General features: G+C 46.5%; 1 protein-coding gene across 1 annotated transcript; it reads right to left on the reverse strand.

Moving 5' to 3' along the window:
- Positions 1–898: 898 nt before the first annotated feature.
- simc1 (SUMO interacting motifs containing 1) lies at positions 899–12,101 on the reverse strand. The gene is made up of 10 exons (XM_084448630.1): positions 11,622–12,101; positions 8,027–9,634; positions 7,447–7,700; positions 4,321–4,390; positions 3,984–4,138; positions 3,683–3,763; positions 3,096–3,227; positions 2,577–2,733; positions 2,284–2,368; positions 899–1,156 (listed from the first exon to the last, which is right to left on the reverse strand). Exons 1-10 carry the CDS (start codon positions 11,763–11,765, stop codon positions 948–950), a joined length of 2,895 nt encoding a protein of 964 aa, XP_084304756.1. The 5' UTR covers positions 11,766–12,101; the 3' UTR covers positions 899–947.
- Positions 12,102–23,610: the final 11,509 nt, after the last annotated feature.

Genomic DNA, 23,610 nt, shown 5'->3' on the forward strand with positions numbered 1-23,610 from the left:
GGTCGGTATCGGGACAGACGGAACCAGCTGGGCTGGAAATCACCATCTTTTTTACTGACTCGAATTTGTATCTCATTCAGTCAAATGAACCCCCCCCCCCCAAGCACCACTACATCAACTAATGTGATGAGAGAGAAACATGTTAAATGGTTTAAGTCACATTCAAGGATTCAATGTCATGGCATCAGTGGGTTTGACAGATTGCTCAAACATCCCCATGGCCAGTTTGGCCACTTAAACGCGGTTAAGCCTTTCTTAAAATCTCCATGTGTTGAACCAGTCGGGCAGTTGCCAAATTGGCCGATGGGGATGTGAGAGCAATCGGCCATCTATCAACTCCACTGATGTCACGATGACATCGAATCCTTTTAATCAGTGTTGACTTTAACAATTTTTTAACGTATTGTTCTATAATCACGAACGTTGGTTGATGTATTGGTCCCTTCATCGTATGGTTGGGGGAACGAAATGACTGGAAAAAGATTCGTTCTTTTAACTCGACAAGATAATGATTTGAGTCAGTAAAAAGATCCGAACTTCCCACCAGTTGAAAGACCCTCAGATTGAAACTTATAGTGTAAAAATGGAATGGATCTGTATCTGCATGCTTGTAAGTATGTAAAGTATGAATTAAAAACAGACTCAAAAGTGTTTTATAACAATAAATATATATATATTTTAAATACAACTTCACAAAAATAATTCTTTCATATTTAAACAAATACAAATTAACAACTAAAAATAAAACTCAACAAAAATAAATATGTCATTTGTAAACAAATACAAATTAACAAATAAAAATACAACTCTGCAAAATAATTATTTAATTTGTAAACAAATATATATCAAAAAATACAACCCAGCAAAAACAATTATTTAATTTGTAAACAAATACAAATCAACAACCAGTTGAACCAATTCAAACTCAAAGACTTCACAGCTTGGCATCATTGTTGACAGGAGTCCATCAGGTGTTCCTGGAGGTAGGTGAGGGACTCCTGAACATGTTGAGGCAGGGATTGGTCCAGGTCAGCCTGCGAGCGAGACAGGAAGTTCTCCACAGCTTCCTGTACATCAGACTGGGACACTGCGTTAACCGTCTGGATGGGGGCGCGGCTGGAACCTGCTCGCTCTACGACCGGGCAGCGCAGGTGACCTGGAGAGCAGAGAGGTATGGAGAGGGTTGCCAACTCGAGAAACAGATATTTCACGCTGAAATATTATCCTACCAGTGGAGTGGTAGCCACCAGTCCACTACGGTATTGCGTTTGAGCATGCACAGAACTACTTGTGTGTGAACCCAAAATCGTGAGATGATTTGATTAGACTATGTGCAACAACACTATTTTTACAGGTCTCCTCACAAAGAACTACGTCTCACATTATCAACAAAGATCTGCAACTATGTTGCTATGCAGCAACTGATTAAGGCATGTACTGTACCAATGATGTATTTCCACTTGTATATGCAAAACTGTTCAAAGTGACTATTCAGTGTGAATAAAGGGGGGAGTCAAGGAGAGAGCTCCTCTGAAATCACCAAATAGGAAAATTAGGGGAGGTCTCTTTAAAATATTGATATTTTTTAATTTGGAGTATCGGCCGAATTGCAATAAACAGGTGCTTAACAATAACATTACAAACTGAAAGTGGCCTACACGCCAGAGGACGATGTGCTGGTTCTCTATGGAGGAGGAGGTGCTCTCTAACCAAAACACTCGGCATGCCCAGGAGCCATGGAGGAGTTCAGAGAGTGGAACATGTCACACACTCAAGTTATGAAACAATTTATTGCCAATGTTTAGCTTAGTAAAGTAGGCTACAGCAGGAATTAAATTAAATATCTTCATGTTGCCTATTGATGCACTTATTTTATCATACGATGCTACAATCTACTGCTTATATCGCCCGTTTCAAAATGACACATTAAATATGTAAATTAGCCTATTACGCTATGCTGTATGATGCATATTATTTAGAATTCCATGATGGTGCATTTACAATTATATTACGAGGAAATCTATGCAATGTTTTTTTCAATGCTTGTTGCACGCACAACTTGTGTTATCATCCAATCACTGGACTCTATCGTGAATGCTGACGGTGGTAGGGTAGACTACCAGTAGAGTGAGCTCCTAAAGTACTTTGAAAAAGTATTAGCACTAAAATGAATGGCAAAAAGAAAGGGTCTCGCTGACTTCATCGGCTGAACAGGGGTCCCCCAAAAGCCTCAGTATAATTTGCACACTGACTGTATTTGTTCCTTCCTGGTATATGACCCACCTCTGACCACTTCCTCATGGCTAAGCTGCAGCATCCAGAGAAGCTGGACCAGCTCATCCCAGCACCGCCACCTCTCTGCACCATCCTGGAAGACAGAAACCAATGTAAACTAACTGACTCACACCAGGTCTTGAAAACTGTTGTTCTCATTCCATTCTAGGTAGCGGCATGGTTGAGAGAACCCAAGGATATAGGGAGATACCATTTTCCCATGGACTTGTAGCGAGCCTACTTTACCCACTTCCTCAGTCACATCTACACCACCGGGAAGCGTCATCGGAGTTGATACTCACCGTAGGGTCCGGCGTCAGACAGCAGTGTTTCAGGAAGTGCAACATCAGCCCTAAGGACATGGGAGTGGTCGTCTTCTGTGGACAGGCGTGCTCCAACAGCTGCTCTACCAGATTACACCTCAGCAGCCTGCTCTCCAAGGTCTCCAGCAACAGCATCCTGGACAGCAAGGATAGAATAGAAAGTTTATTAGCCATGTGTAACAAGTGCGGATACAGGTATATTGGAATTCTTATAATCGCTTGTCCTTACAGTGTCTTATCAGTGCTAATCAGTTCCTCATTCCAGTTCTAGGTACTTCGCTAGACATTTAAAGGGTCCCCAACTAACAATTTACTATAGTATCCGTAGTCTAGCAGTCTATCACTATCTTCCTCATCTACTTATCCCATCCGATGGATGTCCATGATGCAGGCTGAGAGAAAGGAGGAGAGAGATTGATGATCTCTTTCAGAGTATGTGCAGTGACACATTCCCCCGTGTCAAACCACTCACATTCTCTGCACCCCCCAAACCCCCACCTGTGCTCTCTCAGTGTGACTGTGCTGATGCAGGTATGGAAGAGCCTCTGGGACAGCTTGCTGGAGCTGACAGCAGGGGAACCGTCTACCTCCACAGCCAAGGCAAGCATCTTCTGCAGGACGAACACAATTCTACACAGGCCAGAGTGACAAAGAGGTAGATGACACATCAATGAGTATTATCACTCTCAGGGGGCGGCTGTGGCTCAGGAGGGCGGGTCGTCCAAGAATCGTAGGGTCGGCGGTTCGAATCCTAGCTCCTCCTGTCCACACGTCTTGGGCCTTGGGCAAGACACTGAACCCCAGATTGCTCCCAATGAGCAGGTTAGCACCTTGCATGGCAGCTGCCGCCATTGGTGTGTGAAAGCGTGTGTGAATGGGTGAATGAGAGGCCATTGTAAAGCGCTTTGGATAAAAGCGCTGTATAAGTGCAGTACATTTACCATTACTCTCCAATGAGGTGAATACACCAACAGAAAAGAGGAATCTGATCTCTATCCTATGATTGGGCACCTACTGTATGTCTACGTTCTCATTTGCTGTGTGGGGTGATTGAATGTTCTCTGGACTGGTCCAGTGGAACTCACTTCAGATGTTCACCTTTCTCCTTGCTGTCTTTGTCCCCTGTTGATTTCACAATGACAGCCATCAGCCAGCTGATGACATCACTGGTGGAGCGGAGGCAAACATATACAGACAGTAAGACACTTTCCCTTTCATTATTATACAATACACTGTAGTTAGCATTACACTTACAATGTACTCTCTGATGGATTCCTGCTTCCATACGTATGCAAAACAGTCCGTACCTACTATGAATTTATCCTGGTTTACCTTGGAAGTGTGACACTTTCAAACAGGAAGTAATCCCCTGGACGACATGCTCACCTTACCCATCCTGATTCACAGGACAGGGTTGCCTTGGCGATGCTGTGGTGGAGGTCACACAGGGACAGTTTGACCCGAAAGTCGTCCTCCAGCGTCCGCAGGACGTACTGCATTAGCATGCTCACCTGCTCACTGCTGGGCCTCTTAGCATGGTCCTAGAGATAATGGAGTACAGCCATGACACATTTCTTTTTCCATGCATGTGATATGGAAAACACGATCTGCATTGCCCTGGGTAAGGGGATCTGCTAAAAGCCCCTTGAATGTTGTGAGATTGTAAACAAAGTTTAAATACTAAGGTTGTTTTTATTTCTGAGGCGCTACAATAGCCTCCTACCTGTTCAGCCATGACTGATGTCAGAAGCTCCCAGTCCCATGGAATAGTGCTCCAATCAGCAGGGTGGTGTCTGCAATGAGAGTCTAGTCATCTCACTTGTCAACCCTAGACTTTGCTGAGCTCCCCTAGACTCAAAGTCTCTAGAACCATGTATAGGCCGGCAGATGAGAGAAACCTTCCATGATAATTAGGGCTGGGTATCATTTAAAAAATTACGATACGAGTACCAATACCAGTACCCTTAAAGTGATACCGATACCAATTGAATACGTCAATCGATACTTTAAATTTCTTTTTTGCATTTTTCCCATTCCATAACCATCATGTGAATGGAAGCATTCAGTTGTGTAAAATGCCATCAATCCTCCCACATTCAAATATTTTTTACAAGAATACATTTTGAAAGTGTTTAAAAGAGTATCAAACTGCATTTATGACAATATAACCACTGACAGTGACTACACATTTTTTAGTCATCCGTGACCTTGCAGCTAATGTGAACGGTGTGTCAAGGCTGCTGCTGGGCGTGGCAACATCAGCAGTAGCAGTTGTGGTGGTAGTAGGCCTAGGGGGGTCTTAACATTAAGCATAACATTAGTTAATAACATTAGCCTAAACACATTTCGCTGCTACAGAAGTTAAAACTACCACTAAGTAACCAATGCACTAAGCAATGCATTACAGTAGGGTTGCTAATGCTAACTAGCTAGGTAATGGTAATGCATTTATTTTTACCATACGCCAGGCGAGTAGTATAACCATACCTTTGAGCATTTTGGTGGCATTACCTCAGCGTGCTAAACTGTGTCAACAACTCGCAGTTGCAGTCGATTTTTACCGGACGGATTGTAGCTGTCTGCCGTAATGGGCCAATCACGCGTCGCATTAAACTGAAGAACGCTTGCGGTGATTGGACCACATTACAACGTCTTTTTTTCCTAGATCTCAATACAAAAAGGATCGAATGAGGTACTGGTTTGACTGAAGACGTTTCGATGCTACTTTGTATCAGTTTGTTTCGATCCAGTATTACAAGGTATCAAGTACCGATACCCAGCCCTAATGATAATAGATAATACCGATGTTGAAGGAAGGAAGGAAGGAAGGAAAGATGGGAGGAAATAAGAACTGGCAGGCAGGCTAGCAGGCAGTACGGACTGCGGTCATTTCTGACCACTCATTCAAGGTCGTCTCCCTTACCAGGGTTTTTCCTGGCTCAAAATTAGGTAAAGGTGGCATCTTAAGCAGGAAATTGTGGGCATCAAAAGTTTAATTTCCTGCACTCTGGTGAATTTCCTACAGGATGCACCAATGTGTGCTGGATTAGCCTGTCTGCCTAACTATATTAGCCTACATTATCCAATTTCATTGTGTGTATTTATTTTTAAATAATAAACAGCCTAGAACATTTGTGAGGGCACATCAAGGAACTCACTGTGACTATAATGTAGGTTGTCAGGCCAAACATGTAGGCTACACCGACTCCGGTTTTATGTATGCAATGAATAGAGAAGAGGCTCCACACTCCCATAGAGAAAGCATTGTTTGTTCGATAACCTGAGCTTGATAACCTGATCTCATTCATCATGGTGCTTTGTCCCAGTCCAAACCCTGTTTCTCCTCCTAAGTCAAGATATGGCTGTTTAGGTGCTTAAGTCATTGGAGGAAAACTTTTGTTTTCACCACTACCGCGAACAACACCGCACGTAAGTGTGTAACTAGCAAATCGTCTGAATGGAAAAAAGGTTGCCCCTTAACAATTATGCGCACTCGCACAAATACTCCCATTTATATTTTGAGGTCGCAAAATTTTAAACAACATGGAAACATTGACTGGAAAACAAAACGTTTGTACCTACTATGCAAAATGTGTACAGGTTGGCAGGTCTTATGTGTTTTTGCTTTTTGTCGAGAGCTGGAGGCAGCACAAAATTTGACGGAAGTGGCTGCCTTGTAATTCTTTATGCAGGAAAAACCCTGCTTACCTCTTGTGTTCTCATCAGCAAAGTATAGGCCTCAGGGCAGAGGAAGCATGGGGCATGGTGATCCAACAGGGAGCGGGGGAAGGAGGGAGTCAGGGAGGTAAGGAAGGAAGGGAGGGAGGGAGGGAGGGAGGGAGGGAGGGAGGGAGGGAGGGAGGGAGGGAGGGAGGGAGGGAGGGAGGGAGGGAGGGAGGGAGGGAGGGAGGGAGGGAGGGAGGAAGGAAGGAAGAAAGAAAGGAAGGAAGCTCTACATTTCTGTCACACCCCCCGACTACAGCTCAGTTGACTGTTTGATAAGATGTACTGCTGACATAAGTGTGGATGTCACAGGACTTCCTCCAGTTAAACCAGGACAAAACTGGAGTATTGATCATTGGTGAAAAAGGTGAAAGAGAGAGACTATCGGTGCACTTAAAAACACTGTCACTGAATATGAAATGCCAGGCAAGAAACTTGTCGTGTTGGACTCTGATCTGAGCTTTGAGGCCCATATAACGAATGTGACAAGGACCTCATGTTATCACCTAAGAAACATTGCCAAGGTGAAACCTTTCCTGTCCCAGACTGATACTGAAAGACTAATGCATGCTTTTATTACTAGCAGGCTGGACTATTGTAACGCTCTCCTGTATGGCCTGCCAAAAAAATATTTTTTTATTTTTTTATTTTGCTTTTATTGTTTCTTTTAAATCTGTTCTCACAACTTACATGATTTATGTTTGTATCCATCTCTTTTTACGTAAAGCATTATGTGCTACATTTATTTGTATGAATGGTGCTATAGAAATCAAATGACATTGACATTGATAAGGCAGACAGGCAGGAAAGGTCGTCTCCATGACCTCTGTGTCTTCATCAGAGTGTTATCCTCCAAGCAGAGGAACTGTGAGGGTGAGGTGGTACAGGAAGGAAGGAAGGAAGGAAGGAGGGAAAGAAGGGAAAGAAGGGAAGGAAGGAAGGCAGGGAGTAAGGAAGGAAGGAAGGGAGTAAGGAAGGAAGGAAGGAAGGGAGAGAGGAAGGAAGGAAGGAAGGGAGAGAGGAAGGAAGGAAGGAAGGAAGGAAGGAAGGAAGGAAGGAAGGAAGGAAGGAAGGAAGGAAGGAAGGAAGGAAGGAAGGATTCACACAAGGCGGTATCCCCCCTCACCTCTGTGTTCTCATCAGCAGGGCGTAGGCCTCCAGGCAGAGGAAGCGAGGGGCCTGGTGGTCCAGCAGGATGTCCCTGAGCAGGTGGGCGGTGATGTCCCTGGGCGGGTAGAAGCGCGGGTGCAGCAGGTCGGACAGCAGCTGCAGGGTGCCCTCGGGATAGCTCTCCTCCATGGTGCTGTACACCAGACTCAGGCTCTGTCTGCACAGCTGCTCCGGGGCGCCAAAGCCGTCGTCCTCCTCCTCCACGTCCTCCTGGGAAAAAGGGAGCAGGGGATGGTTCAAGATTGAAGAATCAATCTTTATTCGTCACATCCAAACGTACGGTGTACAATCACAGTAAAATGTTATTGCCGGCTCTGTGATGTGCTCAAAAGTTACAGGTAATTACAATACACAAGTTACGAACTACACAAAAAATTACAATCTATAAAATATAAGGTACAAAGGCGGGGTGTTAAAGGTATATGATGGTTTAAGAGTGTGTTGTGCAGATAGATTTGATCATAGACGGGTTATTTGAATGTACATTTGAGAGAGGGAGGGGAGTGGGGTGACAGACAGAAAACATGTTGTCTCACCAGGCACTGAAGTGGTCCGGCCATCAGCTGTCTCATTTTCCTGAGATGAATTGGGCAGACGTAACGCCTGTCCTCTCGACTGACACCCCTGTGAACCACCCCGGCTTCTCTCTCCTCCTCCTCCTCCTCCTCCTCCTCCGCCTGACTCCCCTCCTTCGACGCCCAAAGCAGAGAGCTCTGGCCTGCCAGCCCGGCCCTGTGATTGGCTCCTGGGGACCTCGGCCCTTGCTCCACGTCCGTCTCCTTTGTACTGTCCGCCACGTCGGATGCGTTGCTGTGGACGCTGCAGCCATAAGAAGCGGGACTGGTGGCCATGGCCAGATCAGGCTCGGCAAACTGGCGCTCTGGAGCCTCCCTGGCTGGTGGAACCATGGAGGCGGGAGAGGGGGTCCGGTTAGGCTGGCTTTCCACGCTGTGGGACTGGGGAGGTGCTCCTAAACTGGGGGTAGGGGACAGGGGGGCTGAGTCTGGGGCTGGCTGCCGGAGAACTAGGGGGGAGGACAGGGGGGGCTGATGACGGTCAGGTCCTGGGGACTGCGAGTAGGGAGAGCAGGGCCGCGACCGAGGACAGGGTGCCGTTTCCTGCCGTCGAGTTCCCGAAAGCATTGCTCCTGTGTCGCTGGTAGGCGAGATGCTGGAGTCGAGGTCCCTGTGGTGTAGACAGCGCGCTAGGTCCTCAGGGGAGCGAGAAGGAGAGAAAGACCACTGAAAGGGGCTGAGCGTAGGCGAGTAAAGGTCAGTCTCATGAGATTCATATGCTGCATAAGAGGCCGGTGGGTCTGCCTCGTCTGGACAGTGAGAGGGGCTATATAGGGCCCGAGGGGTGGGAGAGAGGGCATTATCCTGTGGTGTTTGTGGAGTTCCTGGTTCATCCCTCTTCTCCGACTCCTGTAACCAGCCTACAGTAAATGTAGACTGGGTTCCTGGCTTGTGATATGCATTCCTCAAGGGAGGGCTTTGTGGAGGTTCAGGGTGAGGAAGATCAGAGGTTTGAGTCAGGGAGATTGGACGTTCTGGAACTGTTCTAACGTTACCTTCGAGCGGTTCAAGCTGACCCGGGGGTTCTCGAGGTTCCATAGTGGGATCTGGTGACGCCAAAGCCGTCGACTCCCCGTTTTCAGAATCGGAATCTCCTCTCAGAATGAGAATCTCCTCTGTGTGTTCAGGTTTAGACAGACTTGGTGATTTTACACGGCTGTTCGGAACATCTCTGTCTGCTCCTCTCTCATTTCCCTCAAGGTCTATTGGTGCAGTCAATGAATCCTTGTGCAGCAATGATACCTGACAGGGTTCTAGGATGTCTTTGTTGTGCCCTTCCGGAACCCTGGAGTCCCTCTTGGGAGGTTCCTGTCCCTCGGGAGAGCGGTCTTTTGAATCAATTGTTCGAGGAGAGGGACTCAAGCTTGTTGTCTTGTTAAAAAAATCCTTTATCACTTTACCTCCCATTGACAGAGGACTCAATGGCTCCTTGCCCGACTCGTTTGACAAGCTGTTTTCATCACACAAGTCCACCACTTCCAACACTTCTACAGAGCCAGTGGACTCTCTTCTCCTGCGTCTTTTGGGAGGCGGCAGACACCATGGATGAGCCTTGATGTTTATTACAAACTGGAGGTACAAATAAACAACATAATGTTGTTTAACATTACAACAACGTTCACACACATTCACTGTTAGCTCATCCTCTCACTACTTAACGCTGGCTAACGTTATCTATGCTAGGTAACTGTAGCGTTAGAAGTTAAACTGAGAAACACTGCTGGCCCATTTTCTATCTAACTCAGTTGCATGCAAAATACAATACATAACAAGATAGTCAGGCGACTGTGGTCGGCTAACTTATATTATCATTAATATGATCGCTTGTCTGTTCTTACGTTGTAGCTGAATATCGTATAGAGGGTTTTCACGGACGGCCTACCTCAGGAACCATTAGTATTGGCTAACTACCTCAGGAACCCTTAGTACTGGCTACCTACCTCAGGAGCCGTTAGTACTGGCTACTACCTCAGGAACCGTTAGGACTGGCTACCTACCTCAGGAACCCTTAGTACTGGCTACCTACCTCAGGAGCCGTTAGTACTGGCTACTACCTCAGGAACCGTTAGGACTGGCTACCTACCTCAGGAACCCTTAGTACTGGCTACCTATCTCAGGAGCCGTTGGCTACCTACCTCAGGAACCGTTAGTACTGGCTACTACCTCAGGAACCGTTAGGACTGGCTACCTACCTCAGGAGCCGTTAGTACTGGCTACTACCTCAGGAACCGTTAGGACTGGCTACCTACCTCAGGAACCGTTAGGACTGGCTACCTATCTCAGGAGCCGTTGGCTACCTACCTCAGGAACCGTTAGGACTGGCTACCTACCTCAGGAGCCGTTAGTACTGGCTACTACCTCAGGAACCGTTAGGACTGGCTACCTACCTCAGGAACCGTTAGGACTGGCTACCTATCTCAGGAGCCGTTGGCTACCTACCTCAGGAACCGTTAGGACTGGCTACCTACCTCAGGAGCCGTTAGTACTGGCTACTACCTCAGGAACCGTTAGGACTGGCTACCTATCTCAGGAGCCGTTGGCTACCTACCTCAGGAGCCGTTAGGACTGGCTACCTATCTCAGGAGCCATTAGTACTGGCTACTACCTCAGGAACCGTTAGGACTGGCTACCTACCTCAGGAACCGTTAGGACTGGCTACCTATCTCAGGAGCCGTTGGCTACCTACCTCAGGAACCGTTAGGACTGGCTACCTACCTCAGGAGCCGTTAGTACTGGCTACTACCTCAGGAACCGTTAGGACTGGCTACCTACCTCAGGAACCGTTAGGACTGGCTACCTATCTCAGGAGCCGTTGGCTACCTACCTCAGGAGCCGTTAGTACTGGCTACTACCTCAGGAACCGTTAGGACTGGCTACCTACCTCAGGAACCCTTAGTACTGGCTACCTATCTCAGGAGCCGTTGGCTACCTACCTCAGGAACCGTTAGGACTGGCTACCTACCTCAGGAACCGTTAGGACTGGCTACCTACCTCAGGAGCCGTTAGTACTGGCTACTACCTCAGGAACCGTTAGGACTGGCTACCTATCTCAGGAGCCGTTGGCTACCTACCTCAGGAACCGTTAGGACTGGCTACTACCTCAGGAACCGTTAGGACTGGCTACTACCTCAGGAACCGTTAGGACTGGCTACCTATCTCAGGAGCCGTTGGCTACCTACCTCAGGAACCCTTAGTACTGGCTACCTATCTCAGGAGCCGTTGGCTACCTACCTCAGGAGCCGTTAGGACTGGCTACCTCTGTAACCTATGGAACGTTTGGGTTTGGCGCGTGGATGTAATGGTTTGGAACCACGCCCTCGCGACCAGACCCAAACCACAACAGGCCGCACGTGCACGCATCTCTAGCTGTCAGCATCACATGGATTCTGATTCATGCATGGATGGATGGATGGGACACATATTCATCACATGCATGCACGGATGGATGGATGCATTGGACACATACTCAATACGGTTTTCTAAACTGTCCGTACATAATGTGGTAGCATATTGCTTATAAAACAACTTGTCATGTAGCTACAGTTAGCGAACTTACCGGTGCATAGGCAGCAAGATTCACCCATTCTCCTCTGATGAATGGTATTGTCTCGGCTGTCCTTTCAGTGTCACTGTACATGCCTACAACCTCGACGTCTGAGTCCTGGTCGCTCTCGGAGCTCAGCGAAATTACGTCTGCCATTCCGAACCTCAGTTACGGTCAACTTCTCAAATGATTATCCATCTAAATAATCCAGCTAGCTCTGACAGCTAGCCTAGCTACGGTACGCGGCTCACGTCGTTACATTCGGTATCTACCATGAAATGCATCCCAGTCGAATTGCAGTGCAGTGACTGTACTCACATACTCAAGCAATACGAAAATTAGGAAACAGTCGTTTTGAACAGGGTTTAGTTGTGATAGCACGGCCCTAAACCACCAAAACCGTCACAACTTTGGCTTCTATGCGGCGTCTTCTGTGACATCAGTCAAGTTTGTCCTAGTTTGATCGAATTATTTTCTTTTTGCATGAGTCCGTTCCTGTTCCTCAATTGCGCAGTATCATAATCACAAACCATTATCTTAAAAACGCGTCTAGCCACAATGAACGTGTAAAGTTTCTATTTCCTTGTTTGCTTCTGGGCAACTTTAGATATGTTGCATATTGCAAGTTGACGAAATGGCCGGTAGGGGGAGCTCACGTATCAGTATTTGTTTATAAGACATTGGTACCAGGTGTGTGGCTGCTGGCATACTCTAGTGTAGCCAGGCCTGAGTATAGAGCCAGACAGGCGGTAGGTATGTAGGTAGTGGTTGCAGAAGCCCAAATAAAAAATGAATGCAGACTCTACTTTGTGTACAACTGCTGCTTTGTAACTGCTGTAGGAAGTTAATCTTCCTCAGGAGTCAATGCAAGTCAAAAGTCCCTCTTATGTACCCACTTGCATACATGCACCATTGGTAGACCATATACCTAGATTATCTTACTTTTAGTGTACAAATCACTCACATTTTCTGTTGTTGCATGCACACTGCCTACCACTGTCTCTCTCCCCTTCCCTTCTTCTCAGTCCCATTCTTACCTGACACATGACTGCTCCCGCTGGACACGGTAAAAGCTCAATTATAAGTGACATTCCAACCGCCTGGGCCATAATGGACCGAACCACGCTGAGACGGGCGGTGGGCGGGGCAGGAAACAGCTGTAATTCTGTGCCATCACCAGTCTGGATGGCTGTCAACCAAACGGTGCATATATTCTAGACACAGACACGGTCTCTCCAGCTGCAGTGTTACATGGAGAGAGAGGTGCTTGTGAAGATAGATAGATAGATAGATAGATAGATAGATAGATAGATAGATAGATAGATAGATAGAGATAGATAGATAGATAGATAGCCTACTTTATTAATCCCCTTGGGGAAATTCAATGTATCTAATAGCTCACGGCACAACATAACATAGAACGACACAGCAATACGCAACACAACAAGAGACAGATGGCAAATTCAATCAATCGTCATACAATGTGAGCCTATGATAAAAACGTGAGTAAAGTGCATAACGTGAGTAATAAACCAATTTTCAGAGGAGGGGAAGGGGAGGGGGTCAGGTGAGCTCAGGTCAGAGGCCCCTGCCCTCAACTGAGCTGTTAAACAGCCTGATGGCTGCTGGGACAAAGGACCTCCTGTGGCACTCAGTCCTCGAACGCAGCGCGATGAGCCGCCCACTGCGACTGCTGCTCTGCCCCACCAGGGTGTGGTGAAGAGGGTGGTTGGCATTGTCCATGATGAATGCATGTAAACAGCTGCTTCCTTCTGATGGGGGAAACTGCAGGGCTATCGCTTCTGGTGTGTTGACTTGATAAGACATGTCTATTTTGCAACTGCTGGCCTTCCATACATGTCAGACGTGTAGAATAAGGATATTGTGAAAACGTAGGACATCATGTGCTCTTTTTTGTTGGTGCCGGTGTCAGCATTTGATACAGTGACTGCTGAATATTCAAATTTAGCACTTTTCAATATAAAGTTCATGAATCTTCCAAAAATGGTGAATTAGGCAGTAAAGAAAGTGGTAAAGGTCTAACTCCATATTATTGTGGTAAAGTAATATAGTAGATGAAGATGGCTGTTGACTTCAAATGCATCTCAAATGCTGCCAATCATTATTTCTCATGAAATATCATGGAACGATGAAATATGTGAGTTGTGCACATCCTTACTCACTATATCAGCAAACACACATGTCTGTTCAGCGCTGTGGGCTTTTTATAGAACATGGGACGGGATGTATAGTAGAGAGGATAACAGAAGACTGACTGCCTGTGCTAGATTAACAGAATATGGGGTGTGTGTGTGTGTGTGTGTGTGTGTGTGTGTGTGTGTGTGTGTGTGTGTGTGTGTGTGTGTGTGTGTGTGTGTGCGTGTGTGTGCGTGTGTGTGCGTGTGAGCGCCTGAGGTGCAGGTGGGTGTTACGAAGAGAAAACTGACAGAATTGTCAGTCTAACACAAAAAGCCCCAACTGGTGCAGATTCAGAATCATAGCTCATACTACAGAATAGTTATATTAATAGATTATTTCTGGAGTATACGTTTAATGATTCAAATCATATTAAATTATTAATTTTACCAATTTACTGATGACATGTCTCCCAACATAATTAGCATCACTATGCATTCATATTTTGTGATAATGTGAATTTTGTTCACTGTTATTTTTATATTTTTTTACTAATGGGAAATCAGGGTAAATGCTTAGTCTAACACTGCCATCTCCACAGACCACCGTCTATGAATTACAATTCATATTCATAGTTCTGATCAATATTTCACCCAAATGGTGGACAGAAGCATATCACTCTATTACCTTATCAAGGCTCTGCAATACGAGGTTAAAATTGTAGGATGTATTTGTAATACCTGTAATACTTGCTTTGTTTAGAATGAGGTAGGCTATGACAGATTAAACACAGAACCTTTGGATTGCATAACTTGCTATACTGAAAAAAGTGGCAGATAGTATTACTTCCCAAAATGTTAATGTCCCATGGGGCATGTCTTTTTTGTTAATGTCCCATGGGGCATGTCTTTCTTGTTAATGTCCCATGGGGCATGTCTTTCTTGTTAATGTCCCATGGGGCATGTCTTTCTTTTTAATGTCCCATGGGGCATGTCTTTCTTGTTAATGTCCCATGGGGCATGTCTTTCTTTTTAATGTCCCATGGGGCATGTCTTTCTTTTTAATGTCCCATGGGGCATGTCTTTCTTGTTAATGTCCCATGGGGCATGTCTTTCTTGTTAATGTCCCATGGGGCATGTCTTTCTTGTTAATGTCCCATGGGGCATGTCTTTCTTGTTAATGTCCCATGGGGCATGTCTTTCATGTTAATGTCCCATGGGGCATGTCTGGCTAAATTAACTAAAGAAGAGGTGTAAGCAGACCTGGTTCAAAATACTACTTTAAATCCTTTCAATTATGTTATCAGAATCAGGTTTATTTAGCTATGTAGGTTTTCACACAAACAATGAATTTGCGTTGGACTGTTGGTATATAACACTCAAGTAAACAACAATAGACAGTGTACTAGGACAGTGACAGTACAGTGCAAAACATAATAGGGAGAAAAGCAATAAGGAAAATACAATATGATCCTATGCAATGTAATCCTATATAGTACAATACAATTCATGGGGTAGGAGGAGTCAGCCACGATCTTTCTTGCCCGCTTCAGGGCAAGGAGGCATGCAGGGCCTGGAGGGATGGCAGGTTGCAGCCAATCACCCTTTCAGCAGAGTGGATGATGAGCTGCAGTCTGTCACTGTCTTTGGCTGTAGCGGCGGAGTACCAGGTGGTGATGGAGGAGGTGAGGATGGACTCGATGACGGAGGTGTAGAAGAGCACCATCATTGTCTTTGGCAGGTTGATATTCTTCAGTTGCATCAGGAAGTGATGTTCAGCTCCCATCTGAGGTCCCGGGAGATGGGGGTGCCCAGGAAGCAGAAGGAGTCCACAGAGTCGACTGGGCGGTCAACCAGGGTGATGGGGGTGGGGGGCTCTTCCTGAAGTCCACAACCATCCCCACTTTCTTTGGTTTGTTGTTTTGGCCGCACCAGGACAACAGCTGGTTGATCGCCCACCCGTAGGTGGACTCGTCTCCCTCAGAGATGAACCCAATGAGGGTGGTGTTGTTCAGACACTGCAGGAGCTGGACTGACTGGTGACTGGAGGTGTGGTTGTTTGTGTACAGGGAGAAGAGTAGAGGGGAAAGGATGCAGCCTTGTGGGGGACCGGTGTTGATGGGACCCGGAGTCAGAGACGTGCAGACAGGAAGTCAGTGATCCACCTGCAGGTGGAGTCAGGCACATGTACCTGGGAGAGCTTATTGTTATGTTATGTTATGTTATTTTTATTTATAATGCGCCCCCCAACCAACTGTTACAGCAGCCCGGGGCACAGCCCGGGTACAAAGAGAGACAAACAAAAACAAAGGACTGCAAACGAACAGATTAACAAGTATTATTATTATTGTTTGCTTGTCATTTTGTTTTGCAGTGTTTGCATTTTTTGGGACCAGCCCATGGTTCCATTGTGCCAGACGAGAACAATCAAGCACAGATAAGTACTAGTTTCAAAGATTTTAAATAGTAGGATAGTATTTTGACCTGCTGTACAGCACTACAGTAGGTCTGTTTTTTATTGATTAGTATGATTCAATTGATGGATGACAGCTTACAATCACAGCTTACAATCACAGGTCCGATGATGGTTGACATAAACGGGTCGGCTCATTCCGACCTAATTATCTTCCTCTATCTGAAAGTGTATTTGCGCAGCCAGACTTCAGTCTGAAGAGCCGTGGCTCCATGAAAAGTGTGCCTAATGGTCTAGAAGCTCCTCCGATTAGTCAGCCTTGTGTCTTTTCACTCAGGCCTTGTTCGTGTGACACCTGTCTATGAGGAGCTCAGTCAGATAAAGCCTGCGTGACGCTGTAGACTTCGGTCTCAGCCTTCATAATTAGAAACTGCAGATCAACACATTTGGACGTCAATATCCTTATGCAAGATACTCAACACTTGATTATTTCATTGTCAGGAATGTGGCAAGCCAGCCCCCAGTCTCCATTTCTCTGTACAAAATGACTTATGTCCCTGAAATTATGCACATGAACGATTGTTTATTGCGAATCAGTTTGGATAGCAGCGTTTGCCAGCACATCAGAGTGATAGAGGATTCTGGGACACCTGGAGGGACAGCAAAGTATGAATGAAGTCTGTTGGTGACGGGTGAGCAGGTGAGGGAGCTCTAGACTGTATTCCATTACTGCTACTCTCTCTCTCCCTCTCTCTCTTTCTCTCTCTCTCCCTCTCTGTCTCCCTCTGTCGCTCTCTGTCCCTCTTGGCGTCCTCACGTTACTGTCTACTGCAGTCACATCTCCATTCTAGAGGCATGTACAGTACAATACTTCACAGAGGGTGTGAGACTATTGTCTATTTACCCCCGAGAGAGCAGATGGCCCTGCCAGGGTATCAACCGCACCCACTAGAGTCTTGACCACCACACAGATGGAGATGGCACAGTCTCACATGGCTGCAGACCATGGGTCAATCCTATTTACAGACAAACTATCCTAGTGTAGGGGATGGATGGAAATGTGTTTCTTCAGTTCATTTAATCAACTGAGCTCTATCTTACAATTTCACAGAAATTAACTTGATTAAGTAGTCTTTGCAAAGCCTATTGTACTCCCAGGGCATACCAAAGGTTTTAGATAAACCACCCTGTGAAAGTTTTGTGAGTCTATAGAAGTTTATTGATTAAGGGAGAGCTTGCAGCAGGGAATATTGCCACTATTGATTGCTAGGAGGAGACGTATGAATAAAGTTGAAGACATGGCTGTGCTTAGAACAGCATTCCCCCATCTATTGCGCCACATAGGTCATATCCTCTTCACACCAAATGTTTTTATTTTATTTAATCGAACTCTACATTAACTGAAATGACAAATTGCCCTCTCCTCATTAACAGAGAAGACAGGAGAGCCAATCCACAGCTAATTTAATGATCCAATTTTCTTCCCTTACTCGAATGAGTTCGATGATAAGGTAACTAGGGTCACAGTGACACTTACGGAAATCACAACGGCTGTTCTAATGGTCTGCTAATGACTGTATACCTCAGCATCTGCTCGGCGAGTCTCCGTGGCTCAGATCCGGGAGTCAGACGAGTTGTTTGTGTTTGTGGCCGAGCTCAGACTGATCTTTTTCCGGTGGCCCCGTGGCCCTGTTGTGTTAATGATTGCCATCGGAAGGCGTGACGGTGAGAGATGCTCTATCATTACTGACGGGCGAGTGTGGCGCGGAGGAGAGGAGAGGAGGAGAGGAGAAAAGAGCGGGACAAGCAGGGCCAGATGGCGACGCAGGCTGAGAGAACTCTCAGAGCAGAGCTGTGACACGAGGGACGGGCGTTTCCAGACCTTTTTGACTGGGGTGGCACAAGTGGGGCACAGACGGGGCTGAAAATTAACACCTCCCACTGGCCAAATGCAGGTACAATTTCCAATTGGCGACTAGATTTCGGAAGGCTATCTGAAAAAAATATATACTTGGCCGGTAGATTTTTTCATCTACAGTCCCCTTGGCAGGTGACTCACGGTGAGCCAAAAAGTTAATTTTCACCCCTGGGCACAGAGCTAAGCACAGGGGGCACACTTTTACACGGCACAATTTTGGGGGGGGCGCGTTGGAGCAAATAGCATAGCCTATGCGTGTGAAGCGCAGATCATGCCCACAGCGGTGGTTCTGAAGTTTTCATTAACCATAGCCTACTAATTTCACCATCTCACAGCACAAACGCACACATCCAAAGAAAATGTCTTGCATATCAATCAATTCGCCTTATTCCCCTCAGGTCAGTCTGACGTAATTGGGGGTGCGGATGCGGAAGTGCCCGTTGACTTCAATGTTAAAAGTTCACTGTAAAAATAACACCACTTCAAGAACCAAAATAGTCACAATAACAGGCTGAATACACTATCGGGGTTACAAACTCATCATTACCAGACTCTGGTTGTTTTTCACTGACGTTGTTTTCGCGTTTGGATATACATGGAGGTGAATGAGCCATAGTTAGCCGTCAGCTGCATTCACTCCCATGTATTTCCAAACGCGAAAACAATGATGAGTTTGTAACATCCGTGACATCCCACGGCTTCTCGTTCCATAATGCTTTTATACAACGGTTGCCACATTTATCTGTCAATATATATTTTTTAAAAAGACAATACAAACTTTAAATAAATGTATTTTTAATGGAACTATTTGTTAATAATTTTCAGATACTTCTGCTGAAAAAGGGAACGTTGCCAGGCAACGACAATGCTACAGCACATCTTTGTAAACATTGATCTATAGGCTACTAATAAGAGGTGGATTGATATTAAAAGATGTGACATTCCATTTTAGCGTGGGGCCATCGTGGTTATCGCCACGGCTGGAATGCAAACTGACCAATAGAGACAATGGAGCGGATCTATACCGTTGTATAATAGAGATTAGATGTAACTCTAAACAATCTGAAGCTCAAGGCTCTCAAGACAGTGGAGATGATTGTAGAATTTAGGAAGAAACCAGCCACCCCGCACACACACACACACACACAGACAATCAATCACTTGTGTTGTCTTGTGTGTGTTCTTTGTGTCCTTTAGGTGGAGGCCGGGAGGGTCATCAGCAGTGATTGGGTGCACCTGCGCCCGGGTGTGCCCTGGAGACGCCCAAAGCCCAGTTCCCAGCAGTCTCTCTCTCTCTCTCCCTCTCTCTCTCTCTCTCTCCCTCTCTCTCTCTCTCTCTCCCTCCCTCCCATTATCCCATTCTGGAGCTTCTTTTGTTTGCTTGGTTAGATTAGTTTTATATGAGTTGTATTATTTAGATTCATCCAACACTCACACCCTCCATTACCCTCTCATCCACTCCCTACACTACTGATATCACTGATACTTCACACCCCATCGTTATGTCTTTTATTGATGTTTATTGTGTTATTCTCATAAAATTATTCTTCTTCATCATGTGGGTTCGTTGTTACGTCCTCCTCTCTCCCCCCAGGCTCGGGCCGAGGGGCTGTCCTTTTACCACACCGAGCCTGGGTGAGGGGGTCACCCGCACTATAGATCCAGGCACACCTCCAGGAGCCATGTCACCGTTTCATCATCCATGACCGTCAGGCCACGCATTCCGTTGGATGACTTGGTCTGCGGTTTGTTCCTCGGCGCCACACTCACACGCCGCACAGGATGCCATGCCCCATCTGTGCATCGATGAGCGGAAGCGTACATATTCCATTACTTATGGTTTGGGTGTGACAGTCCATTGACTGGCGTCTTTGTCCTCGTCTGCCCATCGATGCCAGGTTGTGCCGGATATGGGTGGGCACAGAGACGTTCAGGCTGGCCTGGCCCCCCCCCCGGTCAACCAATCGTGCAGCACCCTCCCCCGTCAACAAAACAAAACTGAAGGTGTTCCATCTCACCACATCGGCTCAGCTCGTGGCCTGACTGGCTACATCTCTGGGCGTGAAATATTCACCCAGTCCAGCCCTGCTGAGCAGTAACCCAGAGCCTGCTGAGGGCTCAGGCACATTTAGCAGGGGTAAAGTTTACACATAATTGGTGCTACTTCTGCTCTGTGTTTTCAAATAGTTCTTCTGGAGATGAACCGACTTTCAAATAAAGATCACAAGGGTGAATAAGGCACGCTGCGAAATGAAGCTGAGAGAGTACGGTCTTCCCCTCTGACATTATTCATTCTCTAAATTGGGCTATCAAGAGCATTGCGGCGCGCCGACCTAGCTTGTCGCTCGCAGGAGAACAACTGAGATGTTTTATGTAATAATAAAAGGCCCAATCATCACAGGAAAATAAGTGAGAGGCCAACGTCGAGCGCCAGACGGATGTTCTGTGAACGCTTGGCAGCATCCAGCAGCTTAGAGATGGATGTCTGTCATTTTCGACCAAGTTGTGCATAGAGCCTGCTGGGTAATGTTGTGTATCGAGAATGTTAACGAATCGAAGAGACAAAGCTTTGAAACGAAACGTTTTCATTACAAGGTCTTCAGTCAGCTGAAAATGGACGCCTGACCAAGTCCGTCACTTCTCCTGTCGTTTCTTTATCTGGAACAGAGGGACGTGAGCCGACAGTTGGTCATATTTTGAGTTTTAATCAAGAGACAGGTGATCCGAATGCCGGTCCAGGATGCTTCATCAGAACTCCAAAACATATCACGTGAGCTACTGCAGCCTAACTCGGAGAGTATATTTGTTCAGTGCTGCAGTGCTATAAACCACAAATCTCATTTGATTAAAATACACACCACAAAGGCTGGATCTGTATGCCTTATGAAGGCCAATATTAGCTCTATGCCTGGTGGTATAGACTACAGGGTGGATTTAATAACAAAACACTATCGGTCTACCTTCAAGGTAACCAGACTACTTCATCATCTGACTTTTCAAATAGTTGAAATAGAACCAGCATCCTCATCCATTCTTCATCCATCACCGTGTGTCAGAGGTAGAAACACAAGGTTTCTAACCGACAGACCTTGTTTGGTTTTCATTCTGACAGGAATTTCAGGCTGCCAGATTGTCATTTGGATTAATAGACAAACTTTACAGAGATAAACGACCTGAACCTTTTGCTGAATCCCCATTTGACTGATGTTACAACAGTGAATTAGCCAGCAGACATTTGGCATTTGGAATTGTATTTACCCGGTTGTGCTTTAAAGTCTCACGTTTTGTCTAAAGGTGCACCAGATTTGAGCTGAGTTAATGGTGAAGTAAAGTTATGTGCGATGAAAAGGTCACCGTCCGTGTAGTCAGCTCTGCCGTCTCTCTCTCATACACACACACACGCGCGCACACACACGCGCGCACGCACACACACACACACACACACTCGCGCGCATGCACACACACACACACAGAGGGCTGTTGGTGGAGCAAAGAAACAACAGGCAGCAGAGACTCTCTCCCAATCTCTCTCTCTCTCTCGCTCTCTCTCGCACACATACACACACGCACACACACACAAACACACACTCAAGCATGCGACATACGTACAGTGTATGTACACAAACATGAACCTAGTGTGTACGCAAACACTAACTTCTATACACACTCCTCCAAACACGAACACACACACACACAGATAACCACAAACGAACTCCACACACAGGAGCTATTCCCAGAGGGTGAAAGGAATAAAGCATGTCACATTCTGCCCAGTTACTGAAAATAAGAGAGTACATTCTTTCCACACACACACACACAGACACACACACACACACACACACACACACAGGGAGTTGTGTTACTTCGATTTCTCAGTGGAACAAACACCTCCCCACACACCATGCTGTCCTGCGAGATGCTGGAGATGAGTTGGGTCTGACCACTGGTCTGGTCATGTGTGTCTGTCCTGCTGTCCGACTGGGCCAGCCTCTACTGAATGTCCTTCCCGGGAGGGTGGGTCCAGCCGGGCTGGCCCTGGGGCTGTCCGCTGTCCCCCCTGCCGTCGGACCAGAATGGCCCAGCCTCCCAGAGGAATCTATCACCACCTCTCCAGCTGAACTTGTTTGGACGTATTTTGATTTATAAATACCAGAGAGGTTTTCTACGACCTGACCCCAATAACCAAGAAGTTGTAGTTCTCCATTTTGAAGTCTTTATGGGTTGTTAGTTATAATTACTCTAAGTGCATGACTACATTGACTGTAAATATGACTAAATAAGGCTTTACTCGTGTGGAAGGCAGAAGATCACAACATTGGAGGGTGACTCTGATGTCCTGGCACCCACCACCTCTACCAGTCTGCCCTTACTTGAGAGAGAGACAGAGAGAGAGGCAGGGGGAGAGAGAGAGAGAGAGAGAGAGAGAGAGAGACAGACAGACAGACAGACAGACAGACAGACAGACAGACAGACAGACAGACAGACAGACAGAGACAGACAGACAGACAGACAGACAGACAGACAGACAGACAGACAGACAGACAGACAGACAGAGAAGAAAGCAAGGGAGCAGCAGAGTGATTCGACTGAGAAATCGGTCCAATAGATAGAATCCTTTATTTACACAAGATAATGAGGCAAGGGTGATAATTATCGCTGCCCCCAATGTATCTGGGCAGTAATTATCACTAATGCCACCCAAACAAACACACACACACAGACCCTTTGCTCGACCAAGGGCAAATGTGAAGTGGCGGCAAATCTTTAATGGCCCTAAGGGGTTTTTCTCGGGCGGTTTGGGGGCTTGTTGTTGTATCTGATGATTGCGTGACCCTTCCAGTTAGGCTACATTCCTCAGAACATGCAGAGGACGCTCCCTGTCATGGCAACGAGGGTCGCTGTGGGGTCACGCGTGTCAACAAGAGGTCAAGTGTGTCAGGTTGGGGTCTTATAGGGAGGTCGCCGGGGCTTGTTGTCCTGTTAGGCAACACATGGACCCACGAGTCAGTCTCTAAACGCTGCACTCAACTAGAGCAGGGGTCAGCAACCTTTATGGTAAATGGTAAATGGACTGCACTTATATAGCGCTTTTATCCAAAGCACTTTACAATGGGCTCTCATTCACCCATTCACACATACATTCACACACCAATGGCGGCAGCTGCCATGCAAGGTGCTAACCTGCTCATTGGGAGCAATTTGGGGTTCAGTGTCTTGCCCAAGGACACTTCGACATGTGGACAGGAGGAGGGGGGATTCGAACCGCCAACCCTACAATCATTGGACGACCCGCTGTACCACTGAGCCACAGCCGCCCCATACTTTACTGTTAAAAGAGACATTTTTGGCCTAAAAATAAATAGAAGACTGGAGCCATAAAACATATATGAGCCTTATAATGAAGGCAATGTTTCCCCTTAGATTAGTTTTCAGGCTTGGTGGTAGGCATCCGGGGGGGGCATTAAGGCAGGGGGCTGGGGGGTCCTCTCCCAGTTTCTATGCCCCCGACCTCTGGAACACCTTGCCAGAGTGCCT

Source organism: Borostomias antarcticus, assembly GCF_949987555.1.
Source record: "Borostomias antarcticus genome assembly, chromosome: 14".
NCBI classification, from domain to species: domain Eukaryota; kingdom Metazoa; phylum Chordata; class Actinopteri; order Stomiiformes; family Stomiidae; genus Borostomias; species Borostomias antarcticus.

Bases quoted from the DNA above. Each gene is read 5' to 3' on its own strand.
- simc1 (XM_084448630.1), bottom strand. From the start codon at position 11,765: ATGGCAGACGTAATTTCGCTGAGCTCCGAGAGCGACCAGGACTCAGAC. The intron at 3,228-3,682 runs GTGAGTTCCACT...TGGCCTGTGTAG, and splicing joins GAGAAAGGTGAACATCTGAA to AATTGTGTTCGTCCTGCAGA. The intron at 2,369-2,576 runs GTGAGTATCAAC...TCTGTCTTCCAG, and splicing joins GTCTGACGCCGGACCCTACG to GATGGTGCAGAGAGGTGGCG.